We start from the raw sequence: 23,352 nt of genomic DNA, 5'->3' as shown, positions 1-23,352 counted from the left end.
GGGCTATGAGGTTATTTCTGTTCGCCCCTATGTCCCGACACCTACGCGCTGCTACCAGTGTCAGCGTTTTAATCACACTCGCCAGTCTTGTTCCAATGCGGCTAAATGTTCACTTGTGGCAGGGATGCCCATGAGGGTGACTGTCCACCTCTGTCTCCTCGTTGTGTGAACTGTCAGGGTGACCATGCAGCGTTCTCCCGCGACTGTCCCATCTACAAGGAAGAACGCTGTATACAGGAAATTCGGGTCAAAGAGAAAGTGTCCACCTCGGCTGCTTGCAAGCTATTTGCTAGTAGGAAGCCCACGCTGCTCCCAGTGGGGAAATACAGTACTGTCCTCGCCTCTCCTCGGACTACCAGGGAGGTGGCGACGCAGACATGTGATCTGACCTTCAGCACTACAGTCGTCCGTTCGGCCAGTGCTAAGATCGCCTGGTCGACGTCTCCTCTTCCTCCCGCCACCCTACAGACACAAGCACCTTCATCAGCTTCTGCCAAGACGAAGACCCATAAGTCAGATGCATGGGCCTTCAAGAAGGAACCGTCCCGTGCAGACTTCCTATGTACCTCGAACTCCCAGCCATCGACCAGTACTTCCACTAAACGACCTTCCAAGAAGGCTCATAGGAAGCACAGTTCTCCCTCTCCGCCACGGCGCATTTCTTCTCCTGCGCCACCCAGCGGTTGCCGCCCCAGGCCGTCATCCGTTTTGCCTGGCTGCACCGCTGGTAGCCGAACATCTGGCCGTTCACCGGCGGAGGAAGCTCCCCCTCCCGGCCATCATAACAAGATGGCCGATGAACCTATAGAACCAATGGATGATGACTGTCGGCCTACTGATAGCGGCGGCAGTGCCTGCTCGAAGCCAGGCCCTCAGTGGCCTTCGAGGTGACCCCTTCTTGCATCTTCTTTTTCTTTTTCTTCTCACAATGGCACTTATTCACTGGAATATTCACAGCATTTGCTCCAACTGAGAGGACTTGAAGTTGCTGCTCCGCTTGCACCGTCCGCTCGTCGTAGCCCTCCAGGAAACGAAGCTACGCCCATGCGATCAAATTGCCTTGGCACACTACACCTCTGTGCATTTTGACCTACCACCTGTGGCAGGTATTCCGGCTCATGGAGGGGTTATGTTGCTGGTCCGGGATGATATTTACTATGATCCCATCACATTGCACACCGGCCTGCAGGCGGTTGCCGTCCGAATTACTATCCCCACTTTTCCATTTTCCATTTGTACCGTTTACACTCCATCATCATCTGCCGTTACCAGGGCAGACATGATGCAACTTATTGCTCAGCTACCTGCACCATTTTTGTTAACTGGAGACTTCAATGCCCACCATCCCCTTCGGGGCTCTCCAGCATCCTGCCCGAGGGGCTCCCTGTTAGCAGACCTTTTCAACCAGCTCAATCTTGTCTGCCTCAACACTGGCGCCCCTACTTTTCTTTCGGACACATCTCACACCTATTCCTATTTAGACCTCTCTATATGTACTACCCAACTTGCACGCCGGTTTGAGTGGTATGCACTTTCTGATACATATTCGAGCGACCACTTCCCGTGTGTTATCCATCTCCTGCATCATACCCCCTCTCCGTGCTCAACTAGTTGGAACATCTCCAAAGCAGACTGGGGGCTCTTCTCTTCCAGGGCGACCTTTCAGGATCAAACCTTCACAAGCTGCGATAGTCAGGTCGCACACCTCACGGAAGCCATTCTCACTGCTGCTGAATATTCCATCCCTCACACTACTTCTTCTACATGTCGCGTACCTGTCCCCTGGTGGACCGCAGCATTTAGAGATGCTTTACGTGCTCGTCGACGTGCTTTACGCACCTTTAAACGCCACCCTACAGTGGCGAATTGTATCAGTTATAAACGATTACGTATGCAGTGTCGTCGTATTATTAAAGAAAGCAAGAAAGCCAGCTGGGCTGCTTTCACAAGCACCTTCATCAGTTTTACTCCTTCTTCTGTTGTCTGGGGTAGCCTGCGCCGGCTATCTGGCACTAAGGTCCACTCACCAGTTTCTGGCTTGACGGTCGCGAATGAAGTCCTTGTGGCCCCTGAGGATGTCTCCAATGCCTTCAGCCACTTTTTCGCAGAGGTTTCGAGCTCCGCTCATTAACACCCTGCCTTCCTCCCCCGAAAACAGGCAGAGGAGGCTAGGCCACCTAACTTCCGCTCCTCGAATCGTGAAAGTTATAATGCCCCATTCACCATGCGGGAACTCGAAAATGCACTTGCCCGGTCATGGTCCTCCGCTCCAGGGCCTGATTCTATTCATATTGAGATGCTGAAGAACCTTTCTCCTGCAGGTAAAGGTTTCCTTCTTCGTACTTATAATGGCATCTGGATTGAGGGACATGTTCCCGCATGCTGGCGCGAGTCTCTTGTTGTACCGATTCCTAAGCTGGGGAAGGACAAGCACTTGCCTTCCAGTTATCGACCCATCTCGCTTACCAGCTGTGTCTGTAAGGTGATGGAGCGAATGGTTAACTCTCGTTTGGTTTGGCTGCTCGACTCTTGACGCCTACTTACCAATGTAAAATGTGGATTTCGTAGGCGCCGCTCTGCTGTTGACCATCTGGTTACCTTGACGACCTTCATTATGAATAACTTCTTGCGGAAGCGCCCAACCTCGGCTGTGTTCTTTGATTTGGAGAAGGTTTATGACACCTGTTGGAGGGCGGGCATTCTCTGCACCATGCATACATGGGGCCTTCGCGGTCGCCTCCCTCTTTTTATTCGTTCCTTTTTAATGGATCGACAGTTCAGGGTACGTGTGGGTTCTGTCCTGTCAGACACCTTTCACCAGGAGAATGGGGTGCCACAGGGCTCAGTTTTGAGCGTCGCTCTCTTCGCCATAGTGATCAATCCAATAATGGATTGCCTCCCAGCTGATGTATCAGGCTCCCTTTTCGTGGACGATTTTACCATCTATTGCAGCGCGCAGTGTACATGTTGCCTGGAGCGCTGTCTTCAGCGTTCTCTTGACCGTCTTTACTCCTGGAGTGTCGCCAATGGCTTCCGTTTTTCTGCCGAGAAGACGGTCTGTATTAACTTCTGGTGCTACAAAGAGTTTCTCCCACCGTCCTTACGACTCGGTCCCGTTGCTCTCCCATTCGTGGAGACAACAAAATTTTTAGGTCTTACATTTGACAGGAAACTTAGCTGGTCTCCACGTGTCATATTTGGCTGCCTGTTGTACCCGTTCTCTAAATGTCCTCCGTGTTCTCAGTGGTATGTCGTGGGTAGCGGATCGAACCGTCCTACTTCACCTATATTGGTCGATCATCCGCTCCAAGCTGGATTATGGGAGCTTCGCATACTCCTCTGTACGGCCGTCCATCTTACGCCGCCTCAACTCCATACAACATCGGGGTTTACGTCTTGCAATCGGAGCGTTTTATACTAGTCCCGTCGAGAGTCTTCATGCTGAAGCCGGTGAATTGCCACTCACCTACCGGCACGATATACTGCTTTTTCGGTATGCCTGTCGGCTACTGTCAATGCCCGACCACCCGTCTTATCGTTCCTTTTTTGACGACTCTCTCGACCATCAATACGGGTTGTATGTCTCTGCCCTGCTACCCCCTGGAGTTCACTTTCGTCGCCTCCTTCAACACCTTGATCTTTCACTCCCTGCAACCTTTAGAGTGGGCGAGAGCCACACGCCACCTTGGCTCCAGGTTCAGGTTCGCGTTCACCTTGACCTCAGCTCGCTCCCAAAGGAGGTTACCCTCGGTTCGGTATACCGCTCCCGTTTTGTCGAACTTCGTTCGAAGTTCATTAATATGACCTTCATTTATACAGATGGCTCTAAGACCGACGACGGGGTCGGGTGTTCTTTTATTGTCGGGGCACAAAGTTTCAAATACCGGCTCCATGGCCATTGTTCGGTCTACACAGCTGAGCTCTTTGCCCTCTACCAGGCTGTTCTTTACATCTGCCGCCACCGACATTCTGCTTATGTCATCTGCTCCGATTCCCTGAGCGCCATCCAGAGCCTCAGTGATCCATATCCGGTTCACCCTTTCGTGCACCGGATCCAACGCTCTCTTCAGCAGCTGGTGGACGACGGTTCTCCACTTTGCTTTATGTGGGTTCCTGGCCATGTCGATATCCCTGGGAACGAAGCTGCAGATGCCGCGGCCAAGGCTGTGGTCCTCCAGCCTCGGACAGCTTTTTGTTGTGTCCCTTCATCAGATTGTAGCAGGGTCATTTGTCAGCGCATTTTATCGCTGTGGCATGCCGATTGGGCTGCACTTACGGACAACAAACTTCGGTCCTTGAAACCTCTTCCCGTGGCTTGGACGTCCTCCTCACGCCCTTCTCGGCGGGAGGAGGCCGTTTTGGCCCGGTTACAAATTGGACACTGCTGGTTCAGCCATCACCATCTGCTGACGGCTGTGCCGGCGCCGTTCTGCCCATGTGGGCAATTGCTGACGGTCCGCCAGATTTTAACGTCCTGTCCGGATTTTAATACACTGCGTCTTGAACTTGGCGTGCCATGTACTCTAGATGCCATTTTAGCGGATGACCCAGGAGCAGCAGCTCGCGTTCTTCGTTTTATCAACTTGACAAACCTGTCTAAGGACTTTTGATTATGCTATTTTTTTTAATCCTATGCCTGTCAATCTGTCTTTTATCGTGTTTTCCCTTTTAGTTGCTGTTTTAAACTTGTGCCTCGCGGTGCATTCCTAATGTAGTCGTGCCCACTGTTGGCAAGGCTGTCAGTATCAATAAGGGAAAGATCAGCGTGCGATGCCACTGTTGTCAGTATTGGGGCTGGGAGGCAAGCCATCCAGATGTTATAAAGAAAACCATCTGAGACCATGTGTGGCTCCATTGGCAGCAGAGGCCAGGGTCAGTGCTGGCAGCAAGGCGGAGTCCAGCATAAGGGGCAGGGCCACTGGCACTCGCTTTGCCCTGAGTTGTGCACAGGTCGGCATTACAACAGTCCAGTTCTGCAAGGTGCATCAGCAATAATGTCATGTGGTGCTGTGGCAACAGCTGCATGTGGTGGGCTGTCGGTTGGGCAGGTGACGTTAGCAGTTGGTTGCTAGATTGCACGAGAGGTGGAAAAACACGCATAAAGGAATGAGTTCATGGTGCAAAACACACTAGCGTCCATAGCATGATAATAGAAGATGCTGGGTGTACACATGCGGGAGTCAGAGCATGCGCCTAACATGGCAAGGTAGCCCGTAACGTGACGAAATAAAATATTAAGTTGACTGAGTACATCATCAGGTCACCAGTGTAGGAATGTTCCATACTTTATTGAACTAAGTAATACACAAAGCTAAAAACACATAAAGGTCAGGTCTGCACATGGCTGTAGTAACACAAACGACCTAAAGTTCAAAATGTAATCAGTCACTTACTCGAGACATGAATGCACTAACCGGGCATGGCACAGCAGAAGTGGCGGAGTCGGAGAAATTGTTGCGTCATTCCACTGTTGATGGCATGATATCTGCATTTACAACACCCGCACTAAGACAACGGAAGCGAAATTTATATTCTGCACAGGAATGTGACACAAAAACACAATGTGCTCGGTGATTGTGTGCCAAGTGTAAAGACGGCGTGTTGCGGGTATCTTGCAGCGCCGTAAAGGCACTGGCATCAGGTGCATTGCCACGTGACCAGCTCCTCACTGCATTGGCGTGCAGTAGCAACTACATCGGATGCTATGAGGGACAGACAAAGGCTGTTAAAACTTGGTCGGCGGAAGCCTCACTAGCTTCAGCTGTTGTTCTGCACCTTTAGTAAGCAACAAAACGGTGAAGTGCCCTGTCACACAGCAAGATCGTCAGCCATGAACAGAAGTACTGCGTGAGCGTTGAAACTCGCAGTCGTAGCAGATGGCTGTAGCGAGGTGGAGCATATGGAACTGCTAACACAGCTGTGTGGTGAAAGGCCAGCACACTGTTGTTAGACACATTTGTAAACCTTTTTAGATTACTGTTTCGTTTGTGAAATGCATTTCAACTAATGAGCACTCACTATGTGAAAGCTTTCAGTTTGAGAGCCCTATTCAATGATAGTCAGTGTCATGTTTCCATTTTATAAACATCCTCTCATGTCAGTAGGGTCCCAACAGTGTGAAGATAACAAGCCAGTTCATTCTCAGACTTTTACTTAAAATGCACTTCACCTGAGGAAGTCTGTTTTGTAAAAGTGAGTTACAAATAACAAAATGTTCTGGGTTATTATACCATGATCAAATGGATTTCACCTGTATGGACGGTGAAATCCATTCAAACACTGCATAACAGCCCAGAACATTTTGTTAATTGTGACATTTCTGGCCGTGAAAGTTTACGTTTTACAAAATGTGAGTTAACACAAGCTAGGCGGCACTCACTGTTTTTCATTTACAAGGGATATGTTTAGGAAGCTTCTTGGAAACAGTCAAAATTCCAAAGCAAAGTCCAGTCCACATTGTACCATAGTTCCACTAATGACTAACAGAGCCCACAACATTAACACCTGTACCAAACAAATAGCACACTTGCTGCTCAGATCACAGGTTGCATCAACAACTAAGTCAGACTGGCACATGCTGCCTTATGCGCACAATTCTAGTGTGGTCTTGTCAGTGAGCACTCCTGATGACAAAGCACCATCTGATTATGGCTCCACAGTGGTTGACCAGGTACTCAGTTTACATAGTAACATTAGGTGGTGCACCTACAACCCAGTCTCCCTCAACAGCAACCACCAAGGGAGAAGAAGGTAGGTGATGCGTAGTCCAGAGGAGCCATTACCAGTGGTTAAGGCGGCAGATCAGTTACCTTGGGCATCGGTGTAAATACCGTAGCAGAATGACACTCATTGGGAGTTGCAAGAGCCATCCTGGGATGGAAGAGTATGGAAAACAAGCAGTTGCTGACCAGGATGGCAGAGGCGAAATTGATGTCAATGTATGACGATACAGGATCCCTCCCTAATTGATCTTCACCAGTAATGACTGTTTTCTTAAAAAATGTTATGAAATTTAATTGATCTGTTAAATAAAAGTGACATCTGGCAAATAATGTTAAAGAAAGAGAAATAAACTCAGTTCCTCATAAATGTAACGGGTACAAAATCTGTTGTATGTAATTTTTGAATACCTAAAAAAAGGCTATTCCCAGAATTTACTAAGTAGTGTTCTCAAGTACTCTCGCTTGAACTAACATATTTATTGACGCTCATCAGCTCAAGCAGGAAAATTACCAAAGTGGCTCTGGAGTACTGCAGTGTAACAAGTTTTTATATATAAACAAACTTTGTTCAGTGTGAACCTGTCGTGTACTCATATTGGTCAAAGCTAATTGCCTTAGTAACAAACACTGTAGGGTACCCATATTTTACAAGCACTTTGAATGAAATATTGTAGAATCGACTGTCTCAGTTGCACATTTTTAATTAGAGCACATGTTTTGATCAGTCATGATCAGCTTGAGATCTGAAACAAAGTAATACTGAGTATGTACTATCTAATATTTTACAGTAAATAGAAAAAAAGAATTGTACATAAATGTTGAATTTACCTAAGCTGTTGTGTCAGTTACCCGTCTTCTCCATTCTAAGCCTGTAATTTTAATATTTTAAATAAAAATATTTATACTATGTTATTATTTATACATTCTGGCAGAGTAAGACCTTATGGTTTTATACTTTCAAAATTTGACACTTTTGGTAACGTGAGATACTAATTCAGGTTTGACTAGTTTATTTCTACTTTTATAATCTACTGTTCTATCCCATTTTATAGTTTTGCTCATCCATTGGTGTATGCTTCTGGTATTTTAACAGAATGCTTTCATATATAATTGACTTTTTGCAATTTTGGTATAGACCTTATGTTGTTAAACCCATAACATCCCTGCCATTATACCTCCCTCCTCCCAACCTTCTTTCCCAGCTTGCAATCCCCCTCACTTCATTTTATAAATTAACTATTTTATGCTGTTTTACATTTTGCATGCCCATAGTTCAACACTATTAGTATTGTAACAAGAATGTTTACATAATTATATGTTCTGTAATTTTAGCAAGAGTCCTTGTTAGTGATCAAAATATGTAATCTAATTAAAAATGTGCAATTGAAACTGAGCAATAAATGAGAATTATCTTAAATATCAATACAGTTGCTGACTCTCACAAGACAAATATGATGGCTGTAACAAGAACTGTTGCTAATCTGATTTTTACTGAAAGAGACTGCTAAAAATTGAAGCTTCTTCTGTCAGGCCCCAATGCCTTGAGACAGTGGCTGCGTATGAGTGAATTGTGCTAATGTATGTGTGTGTGTGTGTGTGTGTGTGTGTGTGTGTGTTTGTTTTTCTTCATATTGTTGTTATTCCTTCCTGGACTTTTCATTCTTTGTTTTAATCCAGATTTATGTATTAAGGAGATAATAAAACAATGAAATAGATTCTTGAATGAGATTTTCACTCTGCAGCGGAGTGTACGCTGATATGAAACTTCCTGGCAGATTAAAACTGTGTGCCCGACCGAGACTCGAACTCGGGACCTTTGCCTTTCACGGGCAAGTGCTCTACCATCTGAGCTACCGAAGCATGACTCACGGCCGGAGCTCACAGCTTTACTTCTGCCAGTACCTCGTCTCCTACCTTCCAAACTTTACAGAAGCTCTCCTGCAAACCTTGCAGAACTAGCACTCCTGAAAGAAAGGATATTGTGGAGACATGGCTTAGCCACAGCCTGGGGCATGTTTCCAGAATGAGATTTTCACTCTGCCAGGAAGTTTCATATCAGTGCACACTCCGCTGCAGAGTGAAAATCTCATTCTGGAAACATCCCCCAGGCTGTGGCTAAGCCATGTCTCCACAATATCCTTTCTTTCAGGAGTGCTAGTTCTGCAAGGTTTGCAGGAGAGCTTCTGTAGAGTTTGGAAGGTAGGAGATGAGGTACTGGCAGAAGTAAAGCTGTGAGCACCAGGCGTGAGTCGTGCTTCGGTAGCTCAGATGGTAGAGCACTTGCCCGCGAAAGGCAAAGGTCCCGAGTTCGAGTCTCGGTCGGGCACACAGTTTTAATCTGCCAGGAAGTTTCATATCAGCACACACTCCGCTGCAGAGTGAAAATCTCATTCTGGAAACATCCCCCAGCCTGTGGCTAAGCCATGTCTCCGCAGTATCCTTTCTTTCAGGAGTGCTAGTTCTGCAAGGTTCGCAGGAGAGCTTCTGTAAAGTTTGGAAGGTAGGAGACGAGGTACTGGCAGAAGTAAAGCTGTGAGCACCGGGCATGAGTCGTGCTTCGGTTGCTCAGATGGTAGAGCACTTGCCCACGAAAGGCAAAGGTCCCGAGTTCGAGTCTCGGTCGGGCACACAGTTTTAATCTGCCAGGAAGTTTCAAATAGATTCTTTCTTATTGCTGTAGGAAGTCAGGAATGTGTTACACATAATAATGCTAAAAGAATTTAACATAGAGAGATACCATTGTCACTGTAAAATTGTTGGTCATTAGATTTAGTTTTATTTCCGTTTTTGAAAAAGAACTGCAAGAATTCTTTAAATGATTTGGTAACAAAGTGTCACATCCCAAGCTTGAGTTTTGCCACATATTGAGTGACAGCCTTTTCGTGTTCAAGGCAATTCAGTTGGCTGACCTGAATGAGAGGGAGACTTTACTGTCTGATGGAAATTCCATGAGAGGATACATTTGACTGGAGGATGACAAAGAGAATAAGTAGTCAAAAGGTGCAATGAACCTTTAAGTTTATTCTGAATCTTGACTCACAGAGTAACTTTCACGACTGAGGTGCCGCCACACTAAGGATAAGTCCTTACAAAGAGACAGTGAATGCTTATCACTGTTCCATCTGCTAACTGAAATCCTCGTGTAAATCTAAGGTCAACAGAGCTCTGCAGCTATCTGATTCCAGCCTGTAATTCCGACTACTACTGTCTGACTACTGCTGATTTGTATAATAACAGAATTTCCCTTCATGCTAGGTCTGCAAGTTTTATTTTGCTTTCCCCTTTGACCGTGCCTGTCCCTGACACCCTGACGTGATGTAATATCTAAGGGCTTCATATTGTCTTGCCAATGGCCTTACCACAGTGGTAACACCAGTTCCCGTCAGATCACCAAAGTTAAGCACTATCGAGCTGGGCTAGCACTTGGATGGGTGACCATCCGGTCTGCCGAGCGCTGTTTGCAAGCTGGGTGCACTCAGCCCTTGTGAGGCAAATTGGGGAGCTGCTTGATTGAAAAGTAGCGGCTCCGGTCTCGGAAACTGACATACAGCCGGGAGCTCGGTGTGCTGACCACATGCCCCTCCGTATCCGCATCCAGTGACGCCTATGAGCTGATGATGAAATGGCGGCTAGTCAGTATCGTTGTGCCTTCATGGCCTGTTCGGGAGGAGTTTAGTTTTAGTTCATATTGTCTTACTGAGTGACTTGATTAGTTATTTGTCTGAAATGTGTCAGAGGCTGAGTAGAGGGTATAGGAAGTTCTAAATGGCTCTGGAATATGCCCTAAGGTCACATTGGCTTTTCATGATGTAGTGTAGTCCCTGCCACAAGCCCCTCTCTGTTTCTCTCTTACAGCTTTTGCTTTCTGTCTAACAATTATTACCCTTTTATTGCCTATGGACCTTGCTTCGTAATTTTGTCACCTTATTTATCCTGTTCTATGTAGATACTTCGCCTGATAGATTCTGCCACCATATTAATTCGTTTATCATCTGAGGACTTCACGTCACAAGTCTTGTCGAAAAACTTATTTTTATAAGCCTCCCCCACATTGGCCTCCTGCTGGTTTGGCTGACACTAATGACCTTCGTGCTGTCTTCTGCCATGCCAAAACTTTGTCTTTATTTTGCCAAGTGGGCACAACATAAGTTACGTGAAGTGGATAACAATGCACCATGCATATGTATTCAGCAAAACAAAACTTGGTTTTATGTAACAGAGAATTTCAGAAAAGTGTATTTGTGAGAGTAGAGATCTCAGACATTCTCATTAGGAATGGATTTTTATGTCATAAAAAACTTTGAAATATTTTATTTTTTAGCCAGGAAAAATTTAAAAAGTGTGCATAAAATGCAAAAAGATTTTGTTTCACATTACATGATAACAGTCTTGTGTATTTCATCAAAGCAATGTCACTGGGACACACATTTTCAATTTCACCATCATCTACTTCTCCTGCCAAAACCTTGACAATTTTATGAATAGTGTGAAATCCACTATTTGTTTTTCAAGCAAATTTTTAAATTTCTGTTTAATAGCTAATGCTTTTGGACCTTTGATTGAATTAATTTTTTCTCAATGTCATGCAGTCCATTATGTCTCAATTAACAAGTTGGTTGACGTTTCTAATTTTTTTGATAGAGTGAAATAAAAACTCAAATTTCCGGATATGTAAGGTAATTCATTTTTTAGTGTACTATTGTTGAGTAAGTTCCAAAGAATTTCAGTCAGAGAAGCATCATATTTATTTATTCATCCATCATCAATTTAAAATTTTCAGAATTTTATGCATAATACAGTACACCGCTGCTTCCCTCCATGTTCCCCCAATGAGCAATTATGGGTCTAGGTGGAAGTTCAAGATCCGGATTTTTGCCTCTGAACAAATCAGTTTTTGTTGGTACTTTCACAGACAGCTTTTGCCATTCGAGATCAATTTGTCCACTTTATGATCTGCTCACATATTCTGTATAAACCATTTACTATACAAATTACACACATCATGTGTGAGAAGCTTACAGAAAAGCATCGGCTGCCTTCTTTACGTATGGAGAAGCATCCATAAGTAAAACACTATCAAATTTCACCCCATTCGGCCATAACAACGGCAGACATTCATTGAATAAGTGAGCCATTGTTACGTTATTGGCTGCTGATATTTCTTTACATCCTAATAGAAAACATGGCATAGGAACTATTTATTAGCACACCTACCACAATATTTCCCACTTTCCTGGTCTGGTGATTTGTCAGTGCTTACCCATTTTGTTTTACATTCTGCTCTTACCTTTCTTAGCTTTTCTTCGTAACAGGCACATATAATTTTTCATAATGTTGATTCTTGTGTTGTTTCAAAATTTTTGTATTTTGTAAGAAGTGTGCTGTTTCGGTAATTTCTGCCTTTCTTACAGATTTTTTTTATATAAAAAAGAAAAGCACATAAAAATATGTTCCCTAGTCATAATATTCAATGAAAGAAACTTACATTGTTAGCTGTGACAAACAGCGAGTCATCATCAGAACCTGGTAGCCCACATGTACAGTTCAGTTGGAAATTTGTGATAAGTTCCTATGAGATCAAACTCCTGAGGTCATCGGTCCCTACGCTTACACACTACTTAATCCAACTTGAACTAACTTATGCAAAGGACAACACACATGCACCCATGCCAGAGGGAGGACTTGAATCTCCAACAGGGGGAGCCGCGCAAACTGTAGCAAGGTGTCTCGGACCGCACGTCTACCATGCCCAGTGGCAGTTCAGTAATGCGATCTCTATTAACTAGAAGTTGAAAATACTGCTTCATTTTTAAATTTCTTTTATCATCATGACTGGTTTCGGGCTCTCATAAGCCCATCCTCAGGTGTTGCAACTGTGCTGTGGCCCCCGAGCGCACAGTGCGTGCAGTACACGTTCACCATGGTGCTCAGGGGCCACGGCACAATTGCGACACCTGAGGATGCACTTATGAGAGCCCGAAACCGGTTGTGATAATAAAAGAAATTTACAACTGAAGCGGGATGTTCAAACTCTACTACAATGCTCAGTTGCGGATGTTCTTCCAACAGGATTGTTTGATCTTTATTAAATTATGTTTTCCCCTTACAAGTGGTCATTAGTCTGAAGATGCTGTAAAAATGCATATGCCCCCTTGATGGTTGAAGTGTTAGTGGTCGACAGTGTAGAACAAATGGGATGCGTTCTTGTAGCCACTGTTTGAATCTTGTAGCTTTTGCATATGGTGCACAGTTCAGAAACATGCTCAATATTGAAGTCAGTTCACTCAGTAATCCTGTCTTTCTCACACTATTATTAGTTCAGAATAAGTTGAACATCAGCTCTGGTACGCAGTTCGAGCAGTGGCTGAATGCTTAAATCAGTTCATGCAATAAGTCTGTCTTTCTACAGTCCTTGCTTTCGTATTACTCCACAATATGTTAGTTCACAATGAGAGACACATCAACACATTGGAATTTTAACCTGGCAGTCCACATTGTGCTTCAGAATCAGTGCTGCTAATAGATGGATATCTGCAATATTCATTGTATCAGCTCTTATAGTATTGCATGGAAAATTAACTCAGGATGAGTTAAATCCACTTTGCTCATTGTTTTCACAGTCCACAATATACCAAAAACAATCTACACACTGTAATCTTACCCTCCCACACATAACTGTTAAAATTCTCTGTCTTTGCTGCACAAATTTTGAAAGCTTCAAGAGGTGTAAGATATGCAAAAGATAAACTTTTTATTTAAATTCATTATCTCATTGTTGTTGGCTCCAAGTCTTGTGTCTTAGGGTACATTCTTGAGGCTGTAATTTTTATAACGTTGCCGGTTCTTGTTGAACTGAATATCTGATGAAGATTTGCCTGTTGCTATGAATATCTTTTTATTTTATCCCATTCTTTTATATCACACCGACTTTACCATTCCACTTCAGAACATTCACATTGTTGTTGACAAGATTAGAAATTCATCTACTTCCATCAGAGGCATGCCCACTACTACTAACATTCTGTGCTACTCACAATATTCCAAAGAGTTTACAATGCAAAAGAGTTTACAAACATTCTTAACAAAAGAAGAATCTTCACAAAAATATGTCATTATTTTATAAATGAGTCCAGAAATAAATTTAATAATTATTGTCAGATTGTGCAATTTATAATATGAATTTTAAATGTGCTAGAAATTTTGTAATTTCAAATATTTTTGAAATAAGAGTAATTTTAACCGCACATATAGATTAGTAAATAACGACTGTAACAAATTAATTTCTTTTTTTATACATTTTAACCCAAAATATAATACATCCTATACAAAATCATATGAAGTTCATTCAGTTAAACAGCCAAGAATGCTCACATATATCAGAATCAATAGTATACATGGTGTCGGTTATTTCTGTAAAAAATAAAATAAAAAAAGGGGGGGGGGGGGGTAATGTTAGAGGAGGGTGACACATTACAATATCCCCCTCACAAAATTTGGAAACAGAATGTTTACAATATTTTGTGACAGACCATAAGGTTTGCCAAAAGGTGTACAAAATGATGCACAGGATAGAAGATGGATGTATAGAAGTATCTGATACATAACATATTACAGATAACACGAAAAAATATCCACTATACAAATCAGAATATAAACATATATCAGAATATGTCATTCAGATTTGTGGAACATACTGTCACAAGACAATAATACAAGGTCAAAACTACAACATTACACCACTTAACTATAGAAATAATTACAGAGACAATGTAAATTATTAGAATGTTAAATTACGATCTATACAATCACACCTTAAAAATCTTCAAAAGCAAAGAGAAAAAATTTCAGGGCATAAGTGTATGATGAGTGAGCCGACTTGAAAAACTTGTGATGCTGGGTACATACCAGAAGAATATACTCAATAATGAGTAGGATTCAATCAGCTACATAAACCATAGTATATAGGGATATGTTGACTCATGAAGGAACAAACTAATGGAAAAATATTAGGGCCTAAGTTTATGTTGTGGGGATCGACCCATGAATCCAACCCACAAACGAGCAAAAAAATGTTTTGGCACAACAAAATGAATAAAGTTCATAATCAATAAGTTCAATTATATGCAACGAGTAATCGTGAGAAGCATCGAGCTCCAATCAATGGCTGTATGTTCTCCTTGAGTACACACACACAGTTGCGATGACCAGGTGTACCCAGTACAGAGTTAAACATGAGTCTGTCCACAACTCAAGATCTTTGACAGATGACACAATGTAGTAACTTGAGATCCAAAATCAATGTATGAAAGCAGACATGACTACTGTCATGTTATATTGTTTATACTATAGATGTCTTCCACACTAGTTCCTAATTGACCTTACAACTAACCTATGTACATTAAGACCTAGAAGATTCATTTACAATTCATAAAAAACAATTACCGTATTTACTCGAATCTAAGCCGCACTTTTTTTCCAGTTTTCGTAATCCAAAAAACCGCCTGCGGCTTAGAATCGAGTGCAAAGTAAGCGGAAGTTATGAAAAATGTTGGTACGTGCCGCCACAACTAACTTCTGCCGTCGAATATATGTAGAGCTACGCAGGCATAGTTTGTAGGCACAAAGATAAATACTGGCGCCAAAACCTCTGCGTCAGTAAATAAATTTTTTTTTAAAAAAAGTGGAAGACGAGCTTTTTTTCTCCGCCGCGAGTTTCGACCACTGCATTTTCATACATTATCCAACGAAGTAAATACAAATTCCGTATTGTTCATCTTCGAATGTAGCACAATTTCAGTGTACTACGAAAATCTGACTGGCAAGACTGTTTGGGATGTTTGTCAATATGGCCAACTCTACGTTCTGAATTTTTTCCTATCTGTGAGAAGAGATGGTTGCTAATAGGAACCTGATGAAATATGAATCACATACAGTATTCTCTTCACCATAAGAATAATACGAATATAAACATTTTGCCATGTATTCTTTCGTGTTTGCTGCTATCTCATTTAAATCCTGTCTGCCTAATAAACTACGAAACTAGAGTGAGACAACAGCAAACGCGGAAGAATATACGTATCGTGTCATGTTTATATTCGTATTATTCTTATGCCTAATAGTGATACAGTCATAAATGAAGCACGGCAAGTGACTAGATTTTTAAATCTAGGATGACTCTAATTACTGTGCTGAATTTGATGTAATAAAGAAGCGGCCGCAAAGATTTTCAAACGGAGAAAAATTTTCGCCTAACTCTCGTTCAGAACATGTTCTATCATACGCAGTCTATTATTTGATTCTTGTTGATCATTATCAAAGAAAGCAGCAGTGTAAGTAACAACAAATAGCAGTCTCTTGCCATTGTTTCACTAATGAGACGATTCCTCTCTTTTTTTTTCTTAATTGTACGCGGCGGTAGCGCGCACAAAAGCAAGCCATGCCGTGAGCCGCGACAGGCCGTAAACACGCTCTATCAGAATGCGACAAACAATGCATGACACAGAGCAGTAATGCATTTTCAGCTTAAGAGTGACGCAAACACCTATAACAAAGAAAACGGCATTTATCAGATCAAAGCAAAATAAGCAATCGATTCAAACCAGACGAAGCACGTGAAAAGGAAGGGTACCCGTATAAATACGGACGGAGCGCCTGACGCATAGCAATGGCTACGTGGTAAAGCTTAACTGCTAAGCTTACGACGCGAACCAAATTACTGTAGCTGTATCGTCATTCATTGGACCTAAATTGTGTCTCATATTACAATGGACCAACTTTGTTTCGATTTGGAGGTGCGGCCTAAAACTTTTCTCTCCCCTTGAATTTCGAGTCTCAAATTTCAGGTGCGGCTTAGATTCGGGAAATTTTTTTTCCTTTATTTCGAGTCTCATTTTTCAGGTGCGGCTTAGATTCGAGTGCGGCTTGGATTCCAGTAAATACGGTACATATTGATTTAAAGTTCCATAATGTTTAGGAAAGCCAATCCCCCTACATGCATTTATGCTGAATAACACTGTCTTTAGTAGTCTTGGTTAATAGTTCACAAATATCAGTCACAACACAGATCCAATCAACAGATGCTCAAGTACATTACCCAGTACCCACGATCTCTTGCAAGTTGACTGGTCCAGCAGGGTACAGCTATACAGCAGTGTGGGGTGTGGATCTGTCCATATCTTTCAGTTTTCTCCTTGGAGTTCTCATAACATGCTCCAACGGATAGGTAACTTCCTGTCTAGCATTCACATCAAATTCTGAAACATTGTTTTGTGTACTAAATATGCTGTTCGATATCTCCTCCATATCACACGAGATGTGTTCCCCTTGGTAACTTTGAAAGTCAGGTATACGGGATTTACGTCAGTTGAGATTAAAAAGTGTTCACATATGAAACATTAATAAACAGAGTTGAATGCAATGAAAAGAATGGACTAATAAGGTAATACACTGATGTGCTCAGATACTATTCCTAATATTTGCAGTACAAGTTGTGAATATTGTTCCATTTCAAAATTGTAAACAGATCTACTCGTTTAGTCTCATGGCATATATATATTAGATTCTAAAGTACAAATCTATTATAGAACATAATTATTTAGTGTACCACAGGCTTTAACTCAGTCAACAGAGAAGACAGAACTACAAAATTCACATCATCTTACCTACTAAACTCCAGACAAATGAAACACAGTTATACTAGTATAGTTGTATGAATCTACAGATATATTTAAACTCAGTCAATGTATAAGACAGAACCCTTGAAATTACAGGATCTTACATACTAAACTTGTACTACATGATCTTACATACCACATTCATGGCAAACAAAACACAATTATATAGTCTTAAAAATCTACAAACATAGTGAATATTTTGTTCTAGACTAGGCATCATTATGCATCCATGTTCAAAGGTTTTCCCTTCTATACTAAACGTTAAAAGTACCAGAGATTTTACCAATTGCCTGTAGCTCCTCTTATCTTTACACCTAAGACAGGCATTTCCACAAAATTCTTACTATATTTAACCTTGTCTCTAAATTATTCAGATGTGCCACAAATCAGACTACCTGTATCAATCAAACAGTTCCCTTCCCACTAATCAATCTTAATTTTAATGTAAGGACATCCAAAATGTGAATCATCATGTCTGTTATTAGACACTTCATGTAAAACATCACTTTCAGATTCATCAAATGCTACATCCACACTGTCCTTGCAGGGTTTTATCAACTTAAGTGGTACAATAGCATTACTTTGGTTGCATATGTTCTCAAGGAAAGATTGAACATACTGAATGGGTTCCATAGCCCAACTAACATCATTTATTACAGGAGGAACACACGCATGCAGCATGTGCTGGAGTCACTCGGTGTGGTGTCAGTACGACCCCCAATCCAGGGTTTTAACCATATGCCACCCTGGTTACTGGAGAGGCCCAGGGTGATCTTAGATTTGGTGCTATTGAGGAGAAAGAGCTCTCCTGCTTCCATTTTTAATGTGGTATCTTCTGAATATCTGTCTGAGTACCACAATCATGTAGCTGTTTTTATGGGTGGGTCTAAGCACGGGAACTCTGTTGGTTGCTGTGTCATCTTCCCGGATCGTGTCCTCAAGGTTAGACTGCTTTAAGAATTTACTGTCTTCAACGCGGAATTATACGCGATCTTACGGGCACTGGAGCAGATGAAATGTTCTCCCAGTGTTAGATTTCTCATCTGTTCAGATTCTCTGAGCACCTTTCACTCTCTCCAACGTTTGTACCCAGCAGATAAAGTAACCCAGAATATGCAGGATACCCGCCTCCAAGCCGGCCGGAGTGGCCGAGCGGTTAAAGGCGCTACAGTCTGGAACCGCACGACCGCTGCGGTCGCAGGTTCAAATCCTGCCTCGGGCATGGATGTGTGGGATGTCCTTAGGTTAGTTAGGTTTAAGTAGTTCTAAGTTCTAGGGGACTTATGACCACAGAAGTTGAGTCCCATAGTGCTCAGAGCCATCTGAACCCGCCTCCAACTACAATGACTGAGGAAGGAGATGTCTTTATGCTGGGTACCAGGGCACATGGAAATTGCGGGGAATGAAAGGGCAGATAGAGCAGCCAAGCAGGCATTTCGTGACCCTAAGGTATTTCGGTGTGCTGTCCCCCTTTATGCTCTTACTTTGCTGTTGAGTTAAAGTCCTGTGTCAATGGGGAGGCGAGTGGCTAAAAGTGACCGACAACAAGCTCTGTGTTGATAAACCCACAACTAGTCCGTGCAGTACTTCCTTCCATCCACATCAGTGGGACAAGATCCTTCTTACTCATCTTTGCATATGCTACAGCCCTGTGACACATGGATTCTTACTCCAACGAGACGACCCTCCAAAGTGTGGTGCTTGTGGCATACAGATCCCGGTGCGCCACATTTCATTGGACTGCAGTTTATTTGCCGACCAGTGGACTGTGGCGGATTTGCCGTCTTATTTTATGTAATGATCTAGTGAATGTGGTTCGAGTTTTAAAGTTTTATTAATTGTCCAATATTTTTAACAATATTTTAGGGAGATTTTTTAAACGTGTCAGCAGGGTGGCTCGTCCAAGTTTTTTGCAAATGGTCAGCTAATTATATTTCCCTGTGCTTTTCTTTTAGCTCATCTGTGTTTTGTTCTCCTGGTGTTTTAATTTCTTGATTAGTTATCATCCCTCCTAACTGGTTGTACTGCATATGAGAGTGCATGTGAGATAGAGTGACTGTGAGGTCATTTCTGAGTGCATGTGTGTACAACAATTTTAGTTCATCTCCACATTTGTTTGTTTTAATAAGTGTAAGGGCGCTGATGACCCTGCCGTTGGGTGCCCATAAGATAAAAAAAAAAAGAACCACACACACACACACACACACACACACACACACACACACACACACACACACCTGGCAGGATTCCTTGGAATTGTACTAGCTCGCATGTTGGCTCTGTACCAATATTATGTGGTAGAGGGTGCTTCATAGCGAAATTACATAGCAGAGGGTGCTTCATACTAATGTTGTGTGGTAGATGGCGCATCCATAAATGTTGCATGGCAAAGGTTGTTTCGTACTGATGTTGCATGGGAGAGCACGCTTCGTACCAAGGGTGCATGGCAGAGGATGCAGCATACCAAAGTTACATGGCAGACGATGCTTTGTACCAATGTATTGTGATAGAGGTTGCTTCATAGCAATGCTATGTTGCAGAAAGTGCTTTGTACAAATTCTGAGTGACGGAGAGTGCTTCCTGCCAATTTTGTGTGGCAGAGGGTGCTTTGTAATGATATTTTATATGTAGTATGCTTCATACCAACGTTGCATGACAGAGCATGCTTTGTACTAATGTTGTGTGGTAGAGGGTGCTTCATACTGATGTTTTGTAGTAGAGGATGCATACTACTAATGTACATGGCAAAAGGTGCTTCCTTATGATGGTATGTTGGGAAATGTGGGAAGAGGTCACACAGAAAATGTAGCTTGCGCAAGACTGGCTCTGGAGATTGGTGGCTGTATAGTGGCTGTATCTTGTATCGAATTCCGTTGCGGGTGGGAGGGCTGCACTGTATTGGAACTGTAGTCTTGTGTCTGGGAAGTGGCTGTAGCTCGCTCTGATCTGGTGTTACAGTCAGGTGGACCAGTGGCACAGTAGCTCACAGCTCACATCATTGCCATGAGATGTCACTCCAAATGTGGAAGAGATAACATTCTTTCCTTCTGAGAACTAATCTGGCCTGTGTTGCTTAAATCATTCAAGTTAAATAAAGGTGATGATATTCAGTTAGCGGAAGTTGTGCTCTGAATTTTTATCATAACTACACTGTGGCTCATCAACAAAATTACCACTATGCCAGACAAGTCATCTGAGCATAGATACTTTATCCTATCTGTGTGAAGCTGGACTGAGTTGCTGGTAAAATTTTAAACAGAACTTACATGTCAGCTAGTAGATAATGTGCTAACCGTCACAGTGAATGAAACCTAGTGACACTGCCTCAGAAATAGATATAGACTGTTGAGGAAACCTTGTGCAAAGTGGAGTACAATGGTATCTGTAAGGCAAAAATGTTGCAATACAAGCTCAGCATGATAACTGACTAAAAAGGCCTTGTGAAATTTGTGTGTACTATGTCAAGTCAGCAAAATCACAAGGTTAAAATGTAGTCACAATGCAAGAAAGTCAGAAAGGTGCAAGAAATACTGATTTAATAATATCTTTATTGTGCTGTAAAATATAGTAAAAGTCATTTGATCTTTTCCAGGTCCATTTGTTGTTTGACTTTTTCATGGGTTACATGTGTGGTGGTGAGGGTGCAGTTGTATTTCATTCTTATGTGATTATTTTTCTAGCACGTCGTGTATATCATTTCTAGTATCAGATCCAAAATATCCTACAGAAAAGTATTTTTTGATCTTTTTCCTTAATTTTACATTAAAATTATTTATTATGCTGTAATGTAGTTTATGTATTGTTTCCAAATGATCTATTTAGTTTTAAAAATGTTCTAGTTATTTATCAATTCTTCAGTCTCAGTAATTTGATTTTTAATTTTCTTGTTAACAATAGACTATAGCATTGATTATTTTTCTTATCCCATATACCAGGAGTAACAGACTTTCCATAGTGCAGCTGTACATTTTGGTCTACTTTCTTTTCTCATATTTCTGATCAGTCAGTTAATTTTCTTCTGTGAAAGATAATGTAGACAGTCTGGAAGATGTCTAAACTACTTAAAATATGAATTTGGATGGAGCTCATTTATATAAGTTCACTAAAGGAAAGTTGTACTAGGTCAGCATTATGTGGACCAACTTGAACTCACTCATCTGTTGGGACCCAAATGGCTAGGAACACCAGCCAGTACCTGTACCACCATTACCATAGCTTCACTGAACATGTTACGGAAACTCAAACAGGATCAATTTCTGTCAGTTGTGCAGATCGAAAGAATCTCATTTTAGAGCTATGTCCATAGAATCTTGTGTCCCATGACTGTGCTTTTTATCTGTTTGTGAAGTCATGGTAAATGCCTTTCTCACTCTGTGGCAACATTTACCAACTGGCATGCCAATACCATTGGTGGAGAATAATGTCAAACTATCAGTTGTTTTTGTTTTTTCTAGATGTGAAACTTCTACTTTATTAAGCTGACGGATGTATCCCTTTTTGTGCCCAGTGATAACTCGTGCTATTTTCTTCATGGTAACTGGGCCTGCAACTGCTTTTAGCAAAGCATTTTTGTTCATAGTGTCACATAACTTTTCATTCTTAACTGTCTTTACTGTAAAAGAAAAAATGAATGCCTAATCAGTTATTATTTTCTTACTTATATTTTTCCAGATCTAGTCAGGAGCATATACAGTGCACAAAACAAATTCTGGAACACGAAGAAAACAGTCCTAGAGACCGTACTAGCCGTGAAGGTTCTGTTTCATGTACAACTCCAGAAGTAAGTATCTTTATCTTAATATTGGAATGTAAAACTGGCATCTTATTAATGTAGAATTTATTAGTATGAAAGAGATGCTGAGTTGCAGAGAGGCACTACAAAAAGACTAACAATTATAGCTTTCAGCCATTAAGTCTTTTGTCAACGATACACACACACACACACACACACACACACACACCACACACACAAAACTGCGGTATCCCCCCCCCCCTCTCCCTCCCCATCTCTCCACTGCCTTCAGTCTAACCTGCAGCACTTCACTGTCCACCACCCCTACCATACTATCCCTCCCCCTCCCCACTCCAGCCTCACCCTCACGCCACTCCCATCATGCACTGGTGCTGCTGCTCACAGAGTGGTTTCAGTTGCTTGAGGCTGCATTCATTTGTGTGAGTTACATTTGCTTGAGAGTGAGTGTGTGTGTGTGTGTGTGTGTGTGTGTGTGTGTGTATTGTTGACGAAGGCCTTAACAGCCAAAAGCTATAATTGTGAGAGTCTTTTTGTTGTGCCTATCTGCGAATCAGCATCTTCGCTGTATTGTGAGTAGCAACTTTCCTTCTCATAATATTGTTACATTCCTTCCTTCGATTTTCCGTTGTTTGATGATTAGTATGAAAGTGATTCAGCAGTGAATAAACTACATATCAACACTTGGTAATACATTGGAAAGAAGAAAACGTAAAAACAAACTATTGAAGTGCACACTATACATACATAAATCAAAAGTACATATTTACCAGTCACAGCAATTGGAATGGTTATATTGATGACGAGATAAATACAAACAAGCTGTCTCTAGTATACATTTAGTGAAAAACTTAAGGATGAAAGTAACATTCGCATGTTATGTCACTACCAAGAAAAATAGCTCAGTGAAACTTGGGCCATACGTAAAATATATAGTACAGGAGGTAACTGAGAGAAACATGCAATGAGATGAACACAAGTGACACTTTTATACAAAGACAGTAATTAAGTTGAAGTCACTGTGATTTATGATGGTCCCCTGGACATTACAAAAGACAGGATATGGTTCTTAATAAGGTGTGTGATCACCACAGATGGCACTACATGCTGTGCAATGTGCTCCCATTCTTGCCGCAAGGATTTTAAGGAGTTCTTTCAGTAGTTCATTACATACACCTACTAGTGCAGTTGACAACTGCTGGATGTC

The 23,352-nt window shown here is 42.1% G+C and overlaps 1 protein-coding gene across 4 annotated transcripts in view; it reads left to right on the top strand.

The window, feature by feature from the left end:
* The window catches only part of LOC126173769 (probable E3 ubiquitin-protein ligase MGRN1), a 190,727-nt gene that overhangs the window by 38,724 nt on the left and 128,651 nt on the right, over positions 1-23,352 (top strand). For all 4 annotated transcript variants that reach the window (XM_049920982.1, XM_049920985.1, XM_049920983.1 and 1 more), the window contains exon 9: positions 22,067-22,175. In XM_049920982.1, the coding sequence (XP_049776939.1) occupies positions 22,067-22,175 (109 nt within the window). The remainder of the gene's footprint in view (positions 1-22,066; positions 22,176-23,352) is intronic.

This window comes from Schistocerca cancellata, chromosome 1 (genome assembly GCF_023864275.1).
Source record: "Schistocerca cancellata isolate TAMUIC-IGC-003103 chromosome 1, iqSchCanc2.1, whole genome shotgun sequence".
Taxonomy (NCBI): domain Eukaryota; kingdom Metazoa; phylum Arthropoda; class Insecta; order Orthoptera; family Acrididae; genus Schistocerca; species Schistocerca cancellata.
The sequence above is the reverse complement of the archived record's forward strand: the minus strand, read 5'-3'. Positions and strand labels throughout refer to the sequence as shown.